Source organism: Solea senegalensis, linkage group LG12 (assembly GCF_019176455.1).
Source record: "Solea senegalensis isolate Sse05_10M linkage group LG12, IFAPA_SoseM_1, whole genome shotgun sequence".
In the NCBI taxonomy this organism is placed as follows: domain Eukaryota; kingdom Metazoa; phylum Chordata; class Actinopteri; order Pleuronectiformes; family Soleidae; genus Solea; species Solea senegalensis.
Window position 1 is genome coordinate 15,817,515 of NC_058032.1, and position 20,734 is coordinate 15,838,248.

A 20,734-nucleotide genomic window follows, 5' to 3' on the forward strand; every position below is an offset into this window, starting at 1 on the left:
GTGCTGGCACACAATAATAAAATCACAGATGTAAGTCAAGGAATGATCATGGCTGAGTTACAATTATGTTCCTCACTGTCAAGGTACATGATGGTTCACATGATGGTTCACTGTCAATCAATCCTGACTTTCAAAAACAAACTACTGTTTTTTGTTGTTTTTTTTAAAGAAGAATAAATACATGTATTAATAAATCATGACATGACATTGTAATTTTGTCAGTGCAAGGAGGAATAACCAGTTGTAGACGTGGATCTTCCCTTAAACCACTGCAAACTTGACATTCATTTTACACATAGTTCTGTCTCGCGGACAGAAGGGTGTGGAGGGTGGTGGTGGGCGGGGCTAACCCCGTCTAGCGCGTTCAGTTTGCCCGCCGCCGACGTAGCGTCACAACACACATCCCGGAAGAAGATCTACGCCTTTGTAGCGACGCAGCTCTCCTCCGCCTCATGCGTGCGTTGCTGTCACTGACCTGAGTGTGTGTGTGTGTGTGTGTGGACACGACAGGCTTCAGAGGACTGAAGGACAAACACCGCAACGGACATGGCGACATCCAGCTCCTGTGTTGTGGTGAGTATTTAACCCACGCACACTATCACCGCCACTGCCGCAGCAGCTGCAACCACTTTAAACTCACAAGATGGACGGAGCTCATACGACACCTGGATGAGATAAGCTACTGTTCCGACATAAAATCTCCATTTACTGTACGTGGTGTGTTCTGTTGGTGAGTGTGTGCAGTCTGGACATACAACTTAACTGTGAAATCCACGTCAAGTCGCGTGGCCTGTGGCCAGAGAAACACGCGCTCTTCACGCTTGGTGTACGTGCCGCGAGAACCGTGTCGGCTTCACGGACACTAAAGAGCTCACGTGGAGGTCTGTGTCAGCGTGTCAGCGTAATTATACGTCAATACACGGCTATTCAAAAACGTCTTTTTTGTAACGGTTACAAACAACAACAGTGATCAGTAGTAGCATTGTGTTTATGTATGTAAATAACGGCTTTTGGCTAACAGGGAGGGGGCTCGGTTTACACTCACGTCCACTTCACAAGAAACTCTTGCTCGAGTTCAAAATGAGCATCAGAATGACAAAGTTAGGTGACTTTAGCAATACCCACACTTGTAATGAATATAGAATGTACGTGGTGATTTGGATATTGGTAAAATTCTGTATTCACGTTCCTTGGTATTTGTTGACTGAAACATAGGTTTGCCAGTTCCAAAATGTAGGGATACCATAGTATAATATAGCATAGTATAGTTGTGCTTTCACCAAGTGGTGAAGAATAGAAAAGAAAAAAGAAATGTTTTAACATTGCAGCAATACAATAAAACGCAATATTTTAAACATAAAATGTACAACAGTGAGGAAAAAAAATAGTGCAATAATAAAAGAATGGCATAAAGGAGGTACAGTGCAGTTCAGTCTGCACGACCACAATACACTGGTATGGAATGGTGATCCGGTTTACATTTCTGCAGTGAGGTGTGTGTTGGCTAGATGACAAAAAGCTGTGTCACTTACAAAGAGAGTGTGACGTCATACCAGCCTGATTTAGTGTAAAGCTTCTGTAAATTGAATGAAGAAGAATTAACCACAGTAAACTCTGCTGCAGACTGATATTGTTAGTTGCAACAGAAACAAAAACCACTGTGAATCCACTCTGTCTTAATGCACAATATATTTAAAAATGCTGCTCTTTTTCAGTCCATGGACTGCATTGTGTTCATACTCAAACCTTTTAGTGCTGGACTGCTGTGGTAGGTCAGTGGGTATCCCAACTGAAGAAAGTGGGAAAGTGCCAATTTGTAATTTTGGTACTCCTCACAATTAAGGACAATCAAAATGCAATTCATTGGATAACATATGGAACATCTCTCAGATATACAAATATCAGTACAATACGGTATTTTAGCCCTTTTTAAACAATTAAACTGTAGAACTTACTATATACTGAGTAAATTCACTTTTCCTAGTGAAACCTTGAATTAGATTCCAATTCCTTTTCTTAGTTGTCTCCCAGCTGAACAGGCATTCCTGTGTTTCAAGAAGCAGGATTTATGTATGTGGTTATGTCATGTGTGCATTTTGTAATGTAGTCAACATGTGGACAAGAGATAAGATGACTACATGGACTTTAGTACCAGATTGTAAATACCACAGTTTTACTGTCAATTGTCAGACTGTCAAGTCCACGCTCTGACACAGATACAGTAACAAAGCCAAATGCACATAGAGCTATAAATGTAGATTGTTGTAGATTCGAAGTTCCAAAGTTCTTTCCTGAAATAACAGATAACAAAGCTACACATAACGGTGAACTTGGGGACATCTGGTTGAGTCAATCGTGTTAATCATATATGAATGGATGTAGCCCAAACAGATGGACTTATTATTGCAGTTCTAGTTCACCCACATTGTGAGGATGGGTACTTTGCAATCCAATGTTTAGTAAAGCAACAAGCCTGCCTGTGGTCACTCATGTTATCCCCACAGCACATAGAGGTCTGCACCAGCCTCTCACTGTCACATGATACCAGTTATGCTGTCTAGCTATATGTGGCATGCATTGTACATTGGAGCAGAAAATCAGATTTTACTTAAAAACATTTTTACAGAGGGGCCACACAGTGGTATAGTGGTTAGCACTCTTGCCTTGCAGCTAGAAGACCCGGGTTCAAGCCCGGTTGGAACAAGGGCCTTTCTGCATGGAGTTTGCATGTTCTCCCCGTGTGTGCGTGGGTTCTCTCCGGGTTCTCCGGCTTCCTCCCACAGTCCAAAAACATGCAATGTGGGGATTAGGTAAATTGGACACTCTAAATTGACCATAGGAGTGAGTGTGAGAGTGAATGGTTGTTTGTCTCTATCTGTGTGTGGCCCTGCGATGGACTGGCGAACTGTCCAGGGTGTACCTCGCCTATCGCCAGATGTAGCTGAGATTGGCACAGCACCCCCCGCGACCATCTGGTGGAGGATAAAGCGGTTAGATGATGACTGACTGACTGACATTTTTACAGAGGTTAGCATGGTGGAGAGCTGCTTTTAGATTTAACTTAGAAGAAACATTCTACACCAGTAAAGGGACATTTTAGTATCTCACGTTTGTATTTAACACCAATGTGCACATCCCCACTGTTTGCTGTACAGAATCAGATTTTGCCATTTCAGTTTTTTTTGCAGAAAAAAGTTGAGACGGTGAAATACATGGAGGGAGTCGAAGGGAACATCATCCTCCACTGACCCTTGTACCGCTATGTATCCGATGAATGCCCTGTGGACCATGTTAGGTAATAGCACTGATATTTTTAACCCCTTTTGTGTGATGTTTTATTTCAGATCAGTGATGAGGAGCAGGGCTATGACCTGGACCTTTTCTGCATACCAAAGCACTATGCGTCTGACCTGGAGAGGGTCTACATCCCCCATGGACTCATCCTGGACAGGTGGGTTGTGGCATTTTTAGAGACTTGTTGCAGATTTGTGAACTGTGTGTGAAGTAATTGTCAGGAAACATGGGTTGTCTTCAGTAGTTAAAGTGAAGTATTGTCGTGGCAATAAGGCGTGCATCAACTGTCACTTTTACACAGAAGTAAACAGGACAAAACGTGTCACTTGACACCTTAACAATATTCTGTTACATAGTGTGAGTGACAGCAACTTTCTCATGTAGATTTTTCATCTTCAACGAATGCACCAAAATAAACTCTTCTTGTGGCTCCCTTGATTTTGTTAACTGGTGCACTGATCACCTTCTTAGCTTGAGCTACTCTTGTCCTCTCAATAAAAATCAAAATCTCTTTTCTTCCTCCCATTTATTTTCATCAAATCCATTCATTATCTAAATGAAGAAAGGGTAGCACAGATATGGACACAAACACAGAAGCCGACGGCACAGATCAGAGTTATACAGTGAACTGGGCACAAAAAGCAGTTACATGGAGACAAACTAAACCCACAAATCGCCATTGAAAACATACGATTTGTTGAGTTTTAGCGAGAAACCGTTATCTAGTGTAGAGCAACAGAGTCTATAAATCAGTAATCAAGACATTTCTATCTTCATTTGGATATTGATGTCAACATTAATGCAGATATGAAGGCCATATGAATGTGCTGTAGGTGAAAAGCTTAAATTAAAATATTCTACATCAGCTGATGTAGAATACTCATTGACTCATTGGTCTCAGATTCCGGGGTCTGATCATAAATAGGAGAACACTTTAAAATACACATTTTAAATTAACCCCTCACTAAACATGTTCATGGGATGATGAAGGAAGCTACAAGATATCACTGACAGCAGTGTTTGGAAAAACAGTGATGGCTGCTGACGCAAATGGAGAGGAAATGGAAACTACTGCTGACAGTTGCAGAAAACTGGGCTGACTATCTCCCCCCTACCCCTGTCATTCTCTCTCTCGCTCCTCTCCCCCTCACTCCATATCTGTTTACTCTCTCACTTGACCCCAGGACAGAGAGACTGGCCAGAGAAATCATGAAGGAAATGGGTGGACACCACATTGTGGCCCTATGTGTGCTTAAAGGGGGTTACAAGTTCTTTGCAGACCTGCTGGATTACATCAAGGCCCTGAACCGGAACAGCGATCGCTCCATCCCGATGACAGTGGACTTCATTCGCCTCAAGAGCTACTGTGTAAAAAACCCCAACACACTTTTCTCTTTATACCTTGTAATTGTATTTCTTTAGATCTTCTGTATTAATGTTCACTTTAAGAAACCCACTTTCTATTCCCTTCGTTTGTTTAAAATATTTACATTCTTTGCATAAATAAGACTTGCACTTAAAACCAACCATTTAGCTTTTATTTGAAACCGAATGTCTGTGACATTCAAACTCTTGTCATGAGTTTACATACTGTAATGCTAATTAAGCGAGTCAGCTCTTCACGACCCTCTCTGTTTCTCAGCATAGTGGTGTTTAGATTCCCGCGCTGAATACGAAACACAAAGGAGAGCCAGTAAAAGGGTTTCAGACGTGTATTCTACTGTGAAAAAAACGGGTAATTCCGCAGTTGGATGAGATAAATGCTCTGTGCTGCTGCTGTATACACACAAACACTCAGTCAGGTCTGATAGTATTTCTTGACAGAGCCTTTTTTCAGAGGATGGGGCAAACACATTATATTACAGTGTTTCTGTTCATGAAGATCAGGCAGCATAATCAACAAAAATCACCAAAATGTGCGGATTGCTGCTTTAAATATACCAAGCAAGATTTAAAACATGTTTTTATAAAGAATAAAATACAAACTACAATTCTTTGTGTAGCTTTGTTCCCTGATGCACATGTCTGCAGCACTTCATAGTCATCTTCACATTCTTGTCTCGACAGAACGACCAGTCGACAGGTGAAATCAAAGTTATCGGTGGAGATGACTTATCTACATTGACAGGCAAGGTAAGGAGTATGGATGTTATGACTAAAACAATCCTTGTTCAAATTCTAATAAATAGTATTAATACTCATAATAATGATAATAACTTAAAATAATCATTCTGTTATTGTTATAAAGATTTTTCAACACAAACAATGTAATTGAACTGGAAGGCTTTCATTTATTAATATGGAATATTGGAAACAACTTAATTGACAAGATTATTAAAAATGCTGAGGAAGATCCGGTCTCTCACTAAAATAATATTTTCTTTCTTTTGCTTTCACACAGAATGTCTTGATTGTGGAGGTATGTGCAGTTTTACTATATTCAAGTATGAAAGTCTGAATTCCAACGTCACTAAAATGCATTTTTCCTCATGTTGGGTTTCAAGGACATTATTGACACAGGGAAGACGATGAAGACGCTATTAGAACTCCTCAAACAGTACAATCCCAAAATGGTTAAAGTAGCAAGGTAACTTGAACTTCTTTTCAAATAGACATGTCTATATCCTTTAAAACATCATAATCAGCCTAATTCTGTCCACAGCTTGTTGGTGAAGAGAACACCACGAAGTGTTGGTTACAGACCAGACTGTGAGTTAAAGTCAACAAATGTTTTTTTTTAATGTAATTCTGTAGTTTATGGAATATACTACTGTGTATTATACAGTGTATTTGCCAAACACTGTGCACAATTTTAATGTTGGTATTATTAGATCACCATTATGAAGATAAGAACGTAATTTATTTGCCTTTTCTCTTTGTAGATGTAGGATTCGAGGTCCCTGACAAGTTTGTGGTGGGATACGCACTAGACTACAATGAGTACTTTAGAGATCTAAATGTAAGTATTTGGAGGTAAATTAAGAACCATAATGAGTGAAGAAGCCTATACTACATGCTCATCAGTGTTTGTACAATGTATGTTTTAAGTAATGTCCAGGTAAAGACCCTCAATGAATCCTTTTCTGTTTCAGCATATCTGTGTCATTAGTGAAACGGGGAAGGAGAAGTACAAGGCATGAAGAGCACTTGATAACAATGTAACATGGATTGTTATACATTTTCTTTTTGCAGTTTATTTTGTATTTTATCACTTCACATTTGAAAAAAAAAAATTACTCAGGGTCCCTGAGTATAAACCTTTAATAATACAGTTGCATTTGCTGTCTTAGCTGTGATACACACGTATGCTATATTCAACCACAAAAGGTTTTTACTCAACCACACTTACAATTGATTATTTTGATTGAACCACAACTACAGTACATGGAACAGCAAAGGAGCCCAGCTGTGACTGAAAGTAGAATCATGTTTCTGTGCCTCCACACAGATTCTAAGTGATTAAGTAATGTAATCAAAGCAATGCTGCTAAGTACAATACTCCAGCTGTTTGGATTTGACATCCTCATATTTCATAATGTATTGCTTTTAATTGTAATTGTTCTTTTACCAGTGGGCAATCAATACTGAGACTCAAAGAAAATGTCACATTCTCTTGAGGTCTGTGTGTATATTTTGGGGCAAAACATTTTTCTATTATTTTCCAGTTATGTGTGGCAGCATTTTCTGAAGATTCTATATGATACAAGTGACAAAATGATGGTGGCTTTCCCTATTTAAATATGTTGGCATACTGATTATAAAATATCTTATTCTTAAGAGTTATTGAACCCTTTATTTGAGTAACATAAATGACAATTCCTTCTTTATGCTGGAAAATATTTCCAGATCTGTAAAGGTTAAATTGATAATCCAGCTGATGTAAAAAGTTATTCAGTCACAGTATCTGTATGTATCATTATTAGTTATTATTAGTGTGATGTAATTTGCATTTTGAATTAAACTATATTATGTCTTATTTGCTCTAAATAAGTGGTGCTTTTACTGTCAGCCTTTGTTAACTGAGGTTTGCAATACCAGCCATTAAATGTTCTCACCCCTCCTGTGACTCCAGGATTTTACTACAAATGCTTTCTGTATTTATAATTTGTAATTTGACCTTATAAATTAATGCCATCTACTTGTTTACTGTATCACCATAACCTGAAGGATGAGGGGAAACAAACCGACTGAATTTAATACCTGCAATTAAACATTTTTTCTAAACAAATGACTGCAATTTATTTTTATTTTTCATCTAAAGGATTTACAAATAAAATATTTTTGTTTATCTTGTATTATTTTAAATATACATATTTTTTTAAGAATAAGTATTATAAGTAGGAAGAATATAATCAACACTTGAAATGGTAGACTAGATTTTATGAAGGACTACACATTGGAGAATATAACATTATCAGCTCCTCGAAATAACTGAAGGAAAGAGAAAATACATTACACATATATCAGGCCCAGGGCCAAGAGGGGACAGCAAGCTTTAGTTGTGCCTCTGTTGTGTTTTATGCGTTCTCTGTTTAAGTGTAACACATTGACAGAAAGTATTAGAGAAAAACAAAGTTGTTGAATGACTGAAATGTGTGTAACATACAGTAGGAGCACACTTGTGCTTGTGTTTCATAAATAAAAACTCCAACTAATGTGTATTTAACTTCAAGAGAGACCCATTCTATGGTTACATCAGTTTTTTAAAAAAATCCCTCTGTGATTTCATCCTGACCTACATCCTCATTAGAAATAAGTTATTTTTGATATAAAGTTATGAGCCCAATTCCTTTAATCTTGGCTATGGGCATCCCCATAGATATATCGAGGAGCCATTAATTAAAAAGTCAAATATAACTTTATTAAGCGGAAATGTTTGCTAATATGTTCCATAAAGCATTGAGTTATCTGTTATAGGAGTGAAACCAGGCTTGAGAGGATACAGGCCGCCACATTCCGCCTGAGCACGCCGGCAGAAGCTGCTATATGATTGGTCAGCCCTGATTACGTTAAAAAGGGGGCGTGGAGTTGGCTGCTAGCAGTTAGCTACTGCTGCGCTATCACCTGGGAACTCGTCCATTCTTGTCGGCGCCCTGCAGAAACGAAAAAGCGACATTATAGACCGCACAATACTCGCTACAAAGGCGCCTTTAAGTCCGTGAGCCGTCGTCGTTTTTTCAGGATAACAGACAGGAACTATCAGTAAAATGGAGGTTCGGCCTCTCTCTCTGGACATGGCATTGTGACCATTGGCGTTAATGCTACCTTAGCTAGTTACCTCATTGGGCTAGGTTGGCAGTAGTTGACTGAAACGATTGCTAGCGAGCAAGCATTGGGTTATCACTAATATTAAGCAGCTGTGCTTGTTAACTGGATGGTGAAGTTATGTTTTGAGGATAACTTACCAACAGCGTCTTCTCTCTCACGTTAGCATTGTGGTGGACGTTGATTTTGCACCTAAAGGAAGCAGATGGCTAGAGTGGCTAACGTTAGCCAAGTTAGCTAAAGGCTACAATGCAGGAGTAGTGTAGTAGAGTTTCAGTCGCCGACCACTGCTGCCTTGCTCCAGCAGACTAACGGCTCGGCATTATACAGCTACCGGGCACTGTGCGGTATGTAGCTATGGCATGCTAACCATCCATCTGAAATGTTGGTGATTAATCATAAGATGACGAATGTTGCCACTTGTGTCTGACCACACAGTCGTTATATTGTAGTGTTAGCATGGTTGTGATGAACAGCCTGTGTTGGGCCTTGCAGCTGACTGTGGCTTATCTACATCACGTCTGTTAGTGTGCCTCACGTCTGCTCAGTTGCCTGGTTCATGGCGTTTCTTTAAAACGTATAAAGTTAGCGAAGTTTGTAGCGCAAATATGTGACAGAGTTAAGATAGTTGACCATCTTTAGGTTTATGATTTAGTGACGGGCAGCAGTCAAAATGAACAACTCGGGAGTCATGCCCCAAGAAAAGATGGAGCTGGATCTGGAAATCCCATCCTCGTTAGTTCAGACCGATGGGCACTTGAGAAGATCCAACAGTGCACCCATGATAAATGGCTTAAGGTCCTACATAGTTGCAACGTTTTACCAATTTAAAATTTAATTTTAATCACACTGAAGTTAATGCCTTTCTCTGTCCTCGTGGCTTGAAGACACATGTTTTAATGTAAAATTATCATTGCAGCGATAACTCCCAAGTGTTTCAGAGAGAGGTCCTGCGCAGCCGGAGAAATAGCACTACCGTTGTCAACAGGCCCAACATGGTATAAATGTCTTATTAAACATGTTTACTACAGTAACGCGTGTTTGCCTTGTTCTGTATTGAACACACTCCACTCACGTTTTCCTTCACAGGTCCCTTCGTCGCCCATTCGCGTCCCCAGCACCAGACTCCATCAAATAAAACAAGTAAGCAAGAGCAGCAAACTTCTTCATGTGTTGGCTAATGTTTAATTTGGAGACTGAGCATGTCAGACCACCATCTCCCTCTCAAGCCATAGGGAGTGATGGTGTTTTATAAACATGCCAGAGTATCAGTTTTTGGAGTTCACAGGCCATCGATCTTACAGAGTTGGTCAACTGGTAGTATCAGACTCCAACAGAACTGGTTATCTACTGGACCAGCATCGGTTTCATCTGAAAAACCACTGGAAGAAAGTGTATCTTTAAGTTTATAACTTGGTAAACTAAGACTTTATAGCTATTAACCCAGTAATGTGCTTTTGCAGGAAGAGGGTGTGGACGTGATGAACAGGGAAACTGCTCATGAGCGGTAATTTGTGTGTTTGAGTGAAGTAGTTGGATGACGAGGTCTCTTTCAAGTGTTGCTTGGTTGTGGGTAAAATACAAAGTCATACACCTATTTCTTTGCCATCTGTTTTTGTATATGCAGGGAGGTTCAAGCTGCCATGCAGATGAGCCAGTCCTGGGAAGAAAATCTTAATCTGGTAAAAACAACTATTCTGTTACAGCTTGCTCAACCCCCATCTGTGGTGTTGATTTGTTCTGTAGCTCAGGATCCTTGAATGTCAGCATTGCTGTGTATTCCCACTGCATGTTTTGGCCCCAGGCCACTGTTTGCCTCTCTATTTCTGTAGAGCGGACAAGTGCAAACATGCTAGATTAACATTTGAAACATATGGGAGTTAACAGGGCCACCAGTCTCCAAGGTCAGGCTGATTTGGTAGTATAAAACTCCAACATTCTTACTTGCTCTTACTACCTCACTTCAGAGTGTATTTATATGGACTCACAAAGTCACAAAGTGATGTTAAATGTCTGTTGTAAATCTATGTTCATAGAGTGACAATGACGTGGAGAAATCAGTATCTTCGTCTCCAAAGCGAATTGACTTTGTACCTGTGTCGCCTGCCCCATCCCCAACCAGAGGGATTGGAAAAAAGGTACATCTGAGCTCAGTATGTTTGCATGCACACCATAACACAATTATTCTGCCAGTAACCAAGTGAAGGTAAACGTCAGGCAAATGAACGGAAGTCTGTGCAGTAGTCTAGCGGAGGCAGTTTATTAAGACTAACCAATAAACACTAGAGCTTTGTTTCTGCTGAGCTTTCAGCTTGCTGAAGCGTGTGTGCGTGTGAATAAATATGATTTTTTTTTTTTTTTACAAAAAAATGAAATCATTGTCCTGTTTTCCTTCTCTTGTGAGCAGCAGTGTTTCTCTCCTTCGTTACAAATCCTTGTGAGCAGCAATGGTCTAACACCCAGTCCAATACCCAGCCCAACACGACGCTTCAGGTGAGGATCAACTAACCTGAAATGAAAATCATGATCATGCATAGTTATTTTATTCTTTTATACTATCATTGTTGGCTGCACAAGCACTAGATTTGTTGTTACTGTAATATTCCCTCTAGTAACATGAAATGTCATTGATGTGAGTCCTAGTAGAATATGAAATAATTATTTATTGCCTTTTTCTTTGCATATCCAGGAAAGATGATCAAATCACAATTTGTAACTCTTGCATTTTGAAATATTCTGGTTCGACAATGTGAATTTTCTGTTCCTCAGCCGAAGGAGTCAAAGCCCAATCAACTGCATCAGAGCCAGCATGCTTGGGCCAATTAAACGCAAAGGTGAGACACCCTGAAATAACTAAATGTATAAAGGAATCGTCACAAGAACCAATGAATGGATAAATGACGTGCTTCACCCCTGTTCACATCTGTTTGGAGTGATCCAATCCTGTCCAGATTAGACTATATTCAGGTCTGAACACGTTCTCATGTCCGATCACAAACCACAGTCGCAGGTTGTTTGAGGACGTTGTCACGTCCCTGATTTGCACGAACACAAATCACTCTCACTCACACACACAGACATTTGACTTCTGTGTACAGTTAGACCCTTAAAACAGTCTTGTATAGACTCAAGGTTGTTTCAGGCACTGAAGGAGTGAATGACTCTGCCTCTACTATTCGCTCACTCAATTCTCTGTAGAATTTAATCTCATGCAGAGATTGCCTAACATCTGTAATTCATACAGTAACAGATTATGATTGCAACAACACAAACATGGCCATATCCAACTTTTTTATATGTTGGATATGGCCATGTAAAGTTTGTTCGTCTCTTTTCATTGTGCAGGTGAGATGGAGACAGAGAGTCAACCCAAGAGGCTCTTCCAGGGAACCACCACCATGTTGTCCTCCGATGTCTCCAACCTGTCGGATATCAGTTCTTGGTAAGACTTCGCTGGTAATCACTCATTCAGGAGTCCACATACTTTGAGCCGCAAGAGCTATGGTTAAATTAAAAATATACTTTTCATGTGTTAAAACATAAATAACTCGGCCAAGGAGGCGACGTCTGTGGCTGCCTCTGACTGCCAGTAGCACAAGCGTAAAGTAAACTACGAGTTGGGATGACATTAAATTATATATAAACTGTTACTCTTGTGAGATCAATTGGTTAATGACAGTGTGTGAAACTAAATGGCTTTGGTAGAGGATTGTACTCTGTGATTTTACTAGTTGGAGATTGAAATTTGTGGGATAACCTGCTCTGCAGTTGTACTTTTATATTGCAGCTACATCTGAATTTTCCATTACTATTGCACATTTGCCTTTTATAATTTCCCCCCCCCTCTTTACTGTGCTGTGTGTTGTTGACTTTTGTATTCTTTTTACCATGTCAGCATTCAGTTCAGACTGTTTTGGGAAGGAGTGGGACGATGACAGAATATAGGACAAAAATGTAATGTGTAGTGTATTCATTCAATTAGAAGATGATGTCATGGTAAATGAAGGAAATGTGATTTTTATTTTAAAATGTTCTCTCCGCCAGAGTGACAGTAATATACAGCCATAGAGCAGATGTTTGCCACAGTTAACATGACGACAGCCAGCAGACTTAACTGAACTAGATTTATTTTGTTACAGTCACTCTCCAGATTTACTGGATGGCAGCCTCAGCAGCGTCAGCTCCTTGACTGACTCCCCAGGCAAAATGGAGGGAGTGTCCCCCTCCTCGTCCAGCAACTCGCCCTTTACCTCTCTCCAGGATTTGTCCCCAAAATGAGTATGGGAGTGCAGAAGAAATCTATTTCCTTCGCAGACCCTCTACTTCACCGTCACCTAGACTTAGCTAAATTTTCCATGTATTTGCTTCTGAATGGCTGTTTTTCGTGGCTTTACTCTGGAGGGTCTAGATGTTTGAATTAAGGAAACCAAAGCCATGGATGAGGTTTGTGTTGAAGTTGAACCCAGTGAAACTGGGATTGAAGACACTGAGCATCAGCTGCTACTAGAGGATCTTGGATGGTGCTTGGCTTCATAGTGTTTATAAGTCGCTGTCCTACCAGTTCGCCTCACTGGAGAGACATTGAGCACTGGACAAAAAAACCCTGACTATTGGATGTGTACATCTTCCCCCATTTTTGTGCTGGAAGTCATCTGTCCACAGGACTTTGTATGTACACAGTCTGCAGAGTTTGTAAGAGAATTTAACTTATTGTTTTCCTGTTTTTGTTTGTAATTATGTACATATGAACATGTCAAATGTCGTACATATTTTAAGTTTGGCTGTGAGGTTAATATGGGCACAGGTCTTCAACAGCAACTGTTAGTTGAACTACTTCTGGGGTACAATTATGGATTTTTTTTCTGACTTGTACTGTTGCAGAAGTTATCATTTCAGCAGATCTGAATATTTTTGTGAGGCTGCGAAGTGTTTTTTTTTTAATGGTATGTTTGCCCCTCCCCATGACTTACTGCAAATTACCTAGTTTGCAGTGAATGCATCTAGCAGTGAGCTGGTGGTCTTTCAACACTAACAGTTCCTCTGTATCCTGTGTTCTTAATGGGATATATTTTTGTAGATAAGCAAAGTATAGACATGTTTGTTTGTTTTTTTCCCTCTGACAAAAATGTTTATTTATGGAAAAAAAATGTTTATTATAAAATTGGATGGTGATAGGTTTCTATCCCCAGAAAAAAAAATACCCATTTGTGTTGTCATTTCCACCAAATCAGCTGACTGTTGGAATACGCAGCAAAAACAAAATGGCACCATGATATTGTAAGTGGAAGACTGCTGTTTCTGCTGTGTTGTTACATTTATTAAAAGCTTTTTTGCACAGGATACGCACACCTGTCTGTTTTCTCTTAAGGAACTAATGAGATGCAGCAGCTCCAGGTTGGGCCTTTGCTTTGCTGTCATAGCAGTGCTGACCTCCATACCTCTTGTGGAACTAAGACATGTCTGAATCCCTCATGGTTAATGTATGAAAGGGAGCGATCGTAATTCCTCACAGAAACGTGTCATTTTATTTACATAGAACTTTAGTTTTTTTTTTTCTTAAATACAAAAAGGAAAATTTACCCTGAGGAACAAGAGGTTTTCAATCGTTCATGTTTTCGTTACCAATTTGTTATACATTCAGGGCATTAATTGAACAGATCTGCCTAAAATATGAAGGCTGTAATTTGCCATGCTGTCTTAACACCTTGTCGTCTCGTGAATTGCCATGGTAGTAGATGTCAGGAAATTATTTCTAAGGTTTGTGTAGCTATTAAGGATTCAAACATGGTGTTTTTGACCATGAGTTCAGGGCTTTGCCATGATAGCCAGAATCTCTGGAAATGAGTGTTAAACAAATGGTAAAAAATCACCTAAATCTCCCTGGTCAAACCTAAAACTTGAATTATCTCAGTGACCAACCTTTCAACTAACAAAGGGCCTTAATGTACTTTTAGTGTACATTGCAACCACTTGATCAAAAATGTAAAGTGTAGAAAAATAGTCCCAATTTCATCTATGAACATTATTCCAGACAGACTTGTTTAGACTTTATTTATCACTTGATGGAGCTATAATACGATATAATATGGCAAACAAAAGGAAGATCTTTCCTTTGAAATGTAAAAGGAACATACTACTAAAAAAAAAAAGACTCATTCAGATATCAAATAGGTAATCCATACATGCAAACTGCATGAAGTCCTCAGAGTCTATGCTAAAAATGTGTTAAAACATCAATGGGTTACAGGTGAGTACCATTACAAAACTTTAATGGCTTTATATACATTTTTGCAAGTAGATTCTTCACACTTGAGTTCACCACTTTGTCACATAATGGCAACAGAAATATCAATACAGGAAAAATGGAGGCCAAACAAACACTTTGACCAGCCTCATGTTTCTTCACCTCATGGCCCCATTCAGGGACAGCTCCTCTTACATCAAGCATTCATTTGGACTTCCACACCAGAGGTTTCTGCTCTTTGCACCAGGTCAGTTGTGTGTAACTGTATGTATCAACACAAATGTGTGTGTTTGAAAACAAGTATGCTTAAATGAATCCTCCACAGAGGGGAGGGGCGGATTGAAGAAACGCACCGTCTCCCCTGCTGTCAGCTCTACACACTGAGGTGTAGTCGAGCCTCTGGTGTGAGAATGTTCTCTCGAGTCTTAGAGGTCATTTTCCCTCCTCAGCTCAGCTCACAGCATTTCATGTGCGCAGGATGACCATTGTTAGAAGACCTAAAATATTACAAGAAACACAGAGGTGCACACACACAAACACTATGATTCCATGAACAGAGGATCAAGCAGAACAGGTTTAATTTGAAATGTAATCCTGTACCATTCTGGTCACATAGGCTACATTTAGATTAGGCTGAAAGTGTCTCATATCTGATTTTCTCCACAGAGTAATATCTAATCTAATATCTAAGATCTGGTCGAGTGGACACACAAATCTGATCATCTGTTATAACTTTCAAATCTGGTCTGTGTCACAAGATCAAGATCATATAAATATTCAATATGGCCACGCAACTTGACTTGTGTTTTTTGGTCGACCGGTTACAAGGCTGCGCCGCAAAATCAAACAGCATGGAGGAAAGTGTTGTCCTCTAGAGCTAAACCTCACCCACATATTTATCGAGATAGTTTCATCTTCTGAATTTCCCCTATGGGGGTTCAGTAAAAGTACAGTACATCTTATCTTATCTTAAACATCTTCTCAGATAACAATGTTGTTCTTAATGCATACAAAACAATATTTGAGCACACACCTGCTGTTTGAATGTGAACCAACAAATCTGACCTGTAAATTATGTCATTTGAACAATCTTTACTTACCAAGAACATAAGCAGCTACAAGTTTCTTGTTAACACTTAAGTGGAGGTAGACAGGCACAGTAGATTCTTGCTCCCCTAGTGTCGGGAGCATCAGGGCGGCCATACACACCAGCCCAAGCAGCACCGTCAGCAGACTGGGCCCCCCAGCAACAGGACGGCTCTCTGTCAGGCACACACACACACACACAAGCATACACTGCAATTAGATACACCACTAAGAATACTTTACATATTATTTAAAACATGTAAAAAAAATCCCATGAAAAGACCAAAAGCTAACGGCTAAACTTTCCCAATCTGCCTGTGGTTGTTGGCCCTAAATCCAGTGGCTGGTATTTATTTACAGAGCAATTCTCAAAACCCACATAACGACATGTTTCATAAAGAGCACAAAATTAACACCAATAAATAAGAAACTATTTAAAATTTAGAAATATGGTCAATCTAATCCTGGGAATGTAAAAAGCAATAACATGGTAATAAAATTGTACAAGAATATTGAAAGGGCCTACATTCTTTACTACTGTGGCAAACACTGCTCAGACTATTTTATAAATATTGCAGTAGTGAGTATTAAGAGCAGTGTGTGGGTTTGATTTGAAATAAACTACTGACCATGCAAACGTGTTACTCACTGATGGATCTTTAAACCACATCGGCAGAGCCAGAATAAAATCAATCAAGTACAGTATATCACTGTGTGAAGACTGCACTTGGTGAAAGGATAATGCTGCTTTGGTGTTTTTATCTGGTTATGTTGATAATACACAACATACAGACTAATTTAAATTGTCTCCGTCAACACATCATTCCATGGCAACAGAAAATTCCAGCTTATTTGCCTTGAAAATGAGAGAGAAGCTCGACCTCAAAGAATGTAGAGGCTAAACAATCCTGAGGTCAGACTAGGTTTATGACACTGGAGCTGTTGAAATTATACAATGACTGCACTGTGCACTTGGAATAGACACAAGTGAATAGTGATAAGTGCATTGGTAAATGCATTAAACATTGATTAAAAATATGCGTTACACCACTTGTGTTTCATCTTTAAATGACTAGCAGAAGTGTTACCCTCCAACAAATATGTGCACAATCTGAATGTGTAGCAGGTGAACTTGATATCAGTAAACACATACATGTGAATAAAAACCTTGAACGTACTGTGCCCCGAAAATAGTTAGAAATTCAGAGATAAGTATTTGGCTCCATCTAGTGGTAGCACCACTAGATGTTCCTACCTGACTGAAATGCAGTCTGCTCAAAAAACTCGCTTTCTGCGAACTGTTCTTTGATTCTGCGTTCCTCATCTTGGGGCCGGGGGCTGGGCGTCTCCTGTGAGGCAGAGGGGCGGAGCGTTGCCGTCACCTCTTTGCGACCCAGAGCTTTGCGCTGACTCTGCTCCGACACCTGCAGCCGGAACTTGTCATACACACCATAATGGCATGCCCGCACATCTCTGTGTCTGATTACTCTGTGAGAACAGAGGAAAAAAAAAAACAACCAAACACCTGCTTTAGTATTTAAATTCTTAAGTGATGTGATGTGTAGTGTGATGTGAACTGCTCACTCTTCTGCACCAAACGTCATAGAGAAAATCAACTTTTTTAGCTGATGGGGACACAGGACCTGCAGGGCTACTGCTGCCGTGTTTGGTCAGTTTGTGTGAACGATTTCAAACACCAAATTCACAAATTAACCGATTTAACATTACATCTTAAGGCAGCACTGGATCAACATCTCCTATGTGCCATAATGTAAAATTACTGTTTTTCTGAACATTGGGTCAGGGAGTGAGCAAATTAAAAACCCACACAATCATCACTTTCCATTTAGAAAAGGCTGTCTAATGGCAAGAAAAGCGGTTAATACATTCTTAACATGATGTCCAAAGTAGACATAGATTTTATAAGGTGAGCACTTTGTGAAGTGGTTCCAATCAGTTTTTCCTTGGTAGCCATGGTTTCAGTGAGGGTGAACATTCATGTCTCAGGCTGTTTCCTGATGACAGCAGTGACATCAGCACTATGACTATTGCAGCCAGTGCTTTACAGACAATAATAGCATAATAGGTACTAAATTAGAAGTACACCATACCATATATGAAAGACAACAGCCACCCCCATGAAAACAAACTTACATGTCAACACAACATTGTGGCTTGACGGCTCCAGTGGCATCCACCACACTGTACTTGTTTGGCGCTGTGCAGAGCACTGACAAAGAAGGAAGATACACACAAATTATACATCCTGTCCAGAAGAAAAAAATGTACAATGACACAGTACACACGAAAGTCCAAGATAAGTTGTGTTTTCCTCTCTCTACTGACCTTTAAACTTGAGGGCGAACTCATAAGGATTGTAGAGAGTGAGCACCTGCTTGTGAGACGTCTGCTCATCTGCGTAGAAGACGAGTTCAGTGGGGAACACGAACACGGGAAGGCTTCCTTCCACCAGCTCAGGCTGTCGATGATGATGCTGCTGCATTGGCTCCCGCTGAGCTCTTATCCGTCCACGATGTGCCTGCGCTGGAACCCCCACTACCACACGATCACGCTGCGTAAACTCAATATTGAAGGAAATGGCACTTCACGCTCTCAGCGTCTTGGGGCCATGACATGACACTGTAAAGTGACAGAGGCACATTTACTCAAGTGTCACACAACATATTTACATTCTATCATCACTCTGGTTTTATTCCACTACATTTTATAGAAGCATAATACATTTGCTACACAATTTATTGAACAAACAGCTTCTTGTTTGTTGTTACACAGTGCTAGTAAAGGCAGGGGCATAAACTTTGACCATGGAAAAGTGATTTAATTGATCTTGAACATGGCATTTGCTACTAGTCTACATGGATTTTCACATACAAACATCTCTAAAGATGTTTAAAGAGAAAGAGATCATCTCTAGTGAGTGGCAGTTGGCGAAAACACCATCACAATTAAATAACACTATATAACAAATATTTATTGATGTTATGTTTAAGCTGCATTATGTATCCCATCCATCCAGCATATCCTCTACATGATGGTGGTTTAACAAGTGTTTGTGCCTATCATTTTTTTAAAAAAGCCACAAAACACTGGGTTCTTCAATTTACACTCAGAAAACCCAGCCTTGAATTATTAACTAATTTTAAATGATTTGATAGTTTCAACCCTTTTTTAAACATATCTTGAGTGCGTGTAGCTGGTCACGTGACTGTTTACATGGTTACGGGGGAGCTGGAGGAACGAGAATGATGTCGCAACACATCATTCCCGTATAAATCACGATAAAACAACTTTAATGCCAACAACGTTGTGGTGACGTCGCTGTGCACTCAGCAGAGACGTCTTGTTTCGATTTTAAACTGGTTAGCCAACTTTATATTTATATCCAAACACCGTGCACACAGCGTGTACTGTGAGCTGCCCGTAAACTGCAGCGTAATCGTGGGTGACGACGTAAACAGACGTCACAAAGGAGGTTTTAATGAACATGTCCATAACAACAGGGTCATTTATGAAAAGTGTCATGTTTGCTGTCCATGTCCACTCGATCTCTGTGATTTTATACCATTTGCTGCCTTTTTAACCCAGCAGTTGTTACAGTGAAATGCTAACACGGTACAGTACCGATGACGCTGGCTAGCATTTGTTAGCTGATAGCCTTTTAACATGGTGTACGCGCAGTGACATGACAGCAAACATGACAGAGAGTTGTCTTATTTCAAGATAAACCAAAGCGGGATACTTTACCTAGCTGTCAGCACACGGGTTCGTGTCACCGAGTGTGTTTGCGTGTGTGATCCCACCCTGTTGTTATTCCTCTCCAACCGCTTTCCTTTGTCAATAATATACTGCAGACCTCGCGGTGCATGATGGGACGGCGGAGAGAGAGAGAGAGAGTACGTGCAGGACGTCAACAGAAGCGGAAACAGAGTGTTTACTAACCACTCAATAACGCGCACATTATACCGTTACTCACACTAGGTATTTCGATGCTGAGCTCAAATGTTGACAATTTCTTGTTTCTAAAAGTCATTTGTGCCTAAATCAAGAGGCAGAGCTATATTTAAAAACTTTGTCTGACTTCTGTATCAGAAAATCCATAAAAACACTGCCCATGTGCTCCAAATTCAACTTTGATTTAATCTAATATGTAGTTAGAAGCTTCCCGGTGCTCCCTGGTGCCATTATAGACAACAGTGCCACGCAAGTGCCCTATAGAGTGGTAGGAACATGAGGAAGTGCCCTATGGCTGCCATTCATTTTTGGCCTCTAAAGCAAAATATACCCTTTTTTTAGATAGATAGTTTTCTAAAAGAGTTCCTTACTTGTCCTTGCAACTTTGTTTCCTATAGGTGCCCTTCCAATCAAAAAGGGTGTCATTATTCATTGGCTGCCATTGACTGCTATAGACATCAATTCAACCACTGCTCTGAAAATGGCTGCCACTGGTTATAGAAGCCCTGTGGAGGTTGACGTTGCTTGTAGTTTTTGGGTGGCTCTGTTTTCTAAACTTTTAATTATTTATTTTGTAATTACAAAATGAAGATAAGTGGAGCTTCTGAGGAATGAATGCAGCAAGAGTGTCATGGGAGGAACCTGACCTCAAAGGTTTTGTATGTGTGTGCTGATGAGATAGCATGTGTATTTAACAGGTGTGTGTGGGTGGTTGAACTTCGCAAGGATGTTCACACTCTATGGTCTAAAAGCAGCTATAAATATCACGTTGTCATAATATTGTCTCACTTCAAGCCAAACATGGATGCTATAGTGTATTAAATGTCCATAATATGAAAACACAATGGTAACACAACTGTATACTTAGTCATT

The 20,734-nt window shown here is 39.9% G+C and overlaps 3 protein-coding genes and 1 non-coding gene across 4 annotated transcripts; 3 read left to right on the top strand and 1 right to left on the bottom strand.

Annotated features, from left to right (window-relative positions):
* The first annotated feature begins 390 nt into the window (after positions 1–390).
* On the top strand, positions 391–7,522 carry hprt1 (hypoxanthine phosphoribosyltransferase 1). Its single transcript, XM_044040297.1, has 9 exons — positions 391–573; positions 3,345–3,451; positions 4,479–4,662; positions 5,362–5,427; positions 5,696–5,713; positions 5,799–5,881; positions 5,957–6,003; positions 6,177–6,253; positions 6,387–7,522. Exons 1-9 carry the CDS (start codon positions 547–549, stop codon positions 6,432–6,434), a joined length of 657 nt encoding a protein of 218 aa, XP_043896232.1. The 5' UTR covers positions 391–546; the 3' UTR covers positions 6,435–7,522.
* Positions 7,523–8,300: 778 nt separating this feature from the next.
* pabir2 (PABIR family member 2) lies at positions 8,301–13,034 on the top strand. Its single transcript, XM_044040238.1, has 10 exons — positions 8,301–9,357; positions 9,479–9,557; positions 9,649–9,702; positions 10,023–10,066; positions 10,187–10,241; positions 10,596–10,697; positions 10,967–11,052; positions 11,329–11,393; positions 11,905–12,001; positions 12,699–13,034. The coding sequence occupies exons 1-10, from the start codon at positions 9,233–9,235 to the stop codon at positions 12,835–12,837; spliced, it is 846 nt and encodes a 281-aa protein (XP_043896173.1). The 5' UTR covers positions 8,301–9,232; the 3' UTR covers positions 12,838–13,034.
* On the top strand, positions 10,345–10,499 carry LOC122779017. Its single transcript, XR_006361509.1, has one exon. It is a non-coding gene; the product is annotated as a small nucleolar RNA U109 (small nucleolar RNA).
* Positions 13,035–14,811: 1,777 nt separating the features above from the next.
* On the bottom strand, positions 14,812–19,782 carry mospd1 (motile sperm domain containing 1). The gene is made up of 6 exons (XM_044040239.1): positions 19,655–19,782; positions 18,236–18,529; positions 18,044–18,119; positions 17,145–17,377; positions 15,904–16,065; positions 14,812–15,300 (listed from the first exon to the last, which is right to left on the bottom strand). The coding sequence occupies exons 2-6, from the start codon at positions 18,390–18,392 to the stop codon at positions 15,269–15,271; spliced, it is 660 nt and encodes a 219-aa protein (XP_043896174.1). The 5' UTR covers positions 18,393–18,529; positions 19,655–19,782; the 3' UTR covers positions 14,812–15,268.
* Positions 19,783–20,734: the final 952 nt, after the last annotated feature.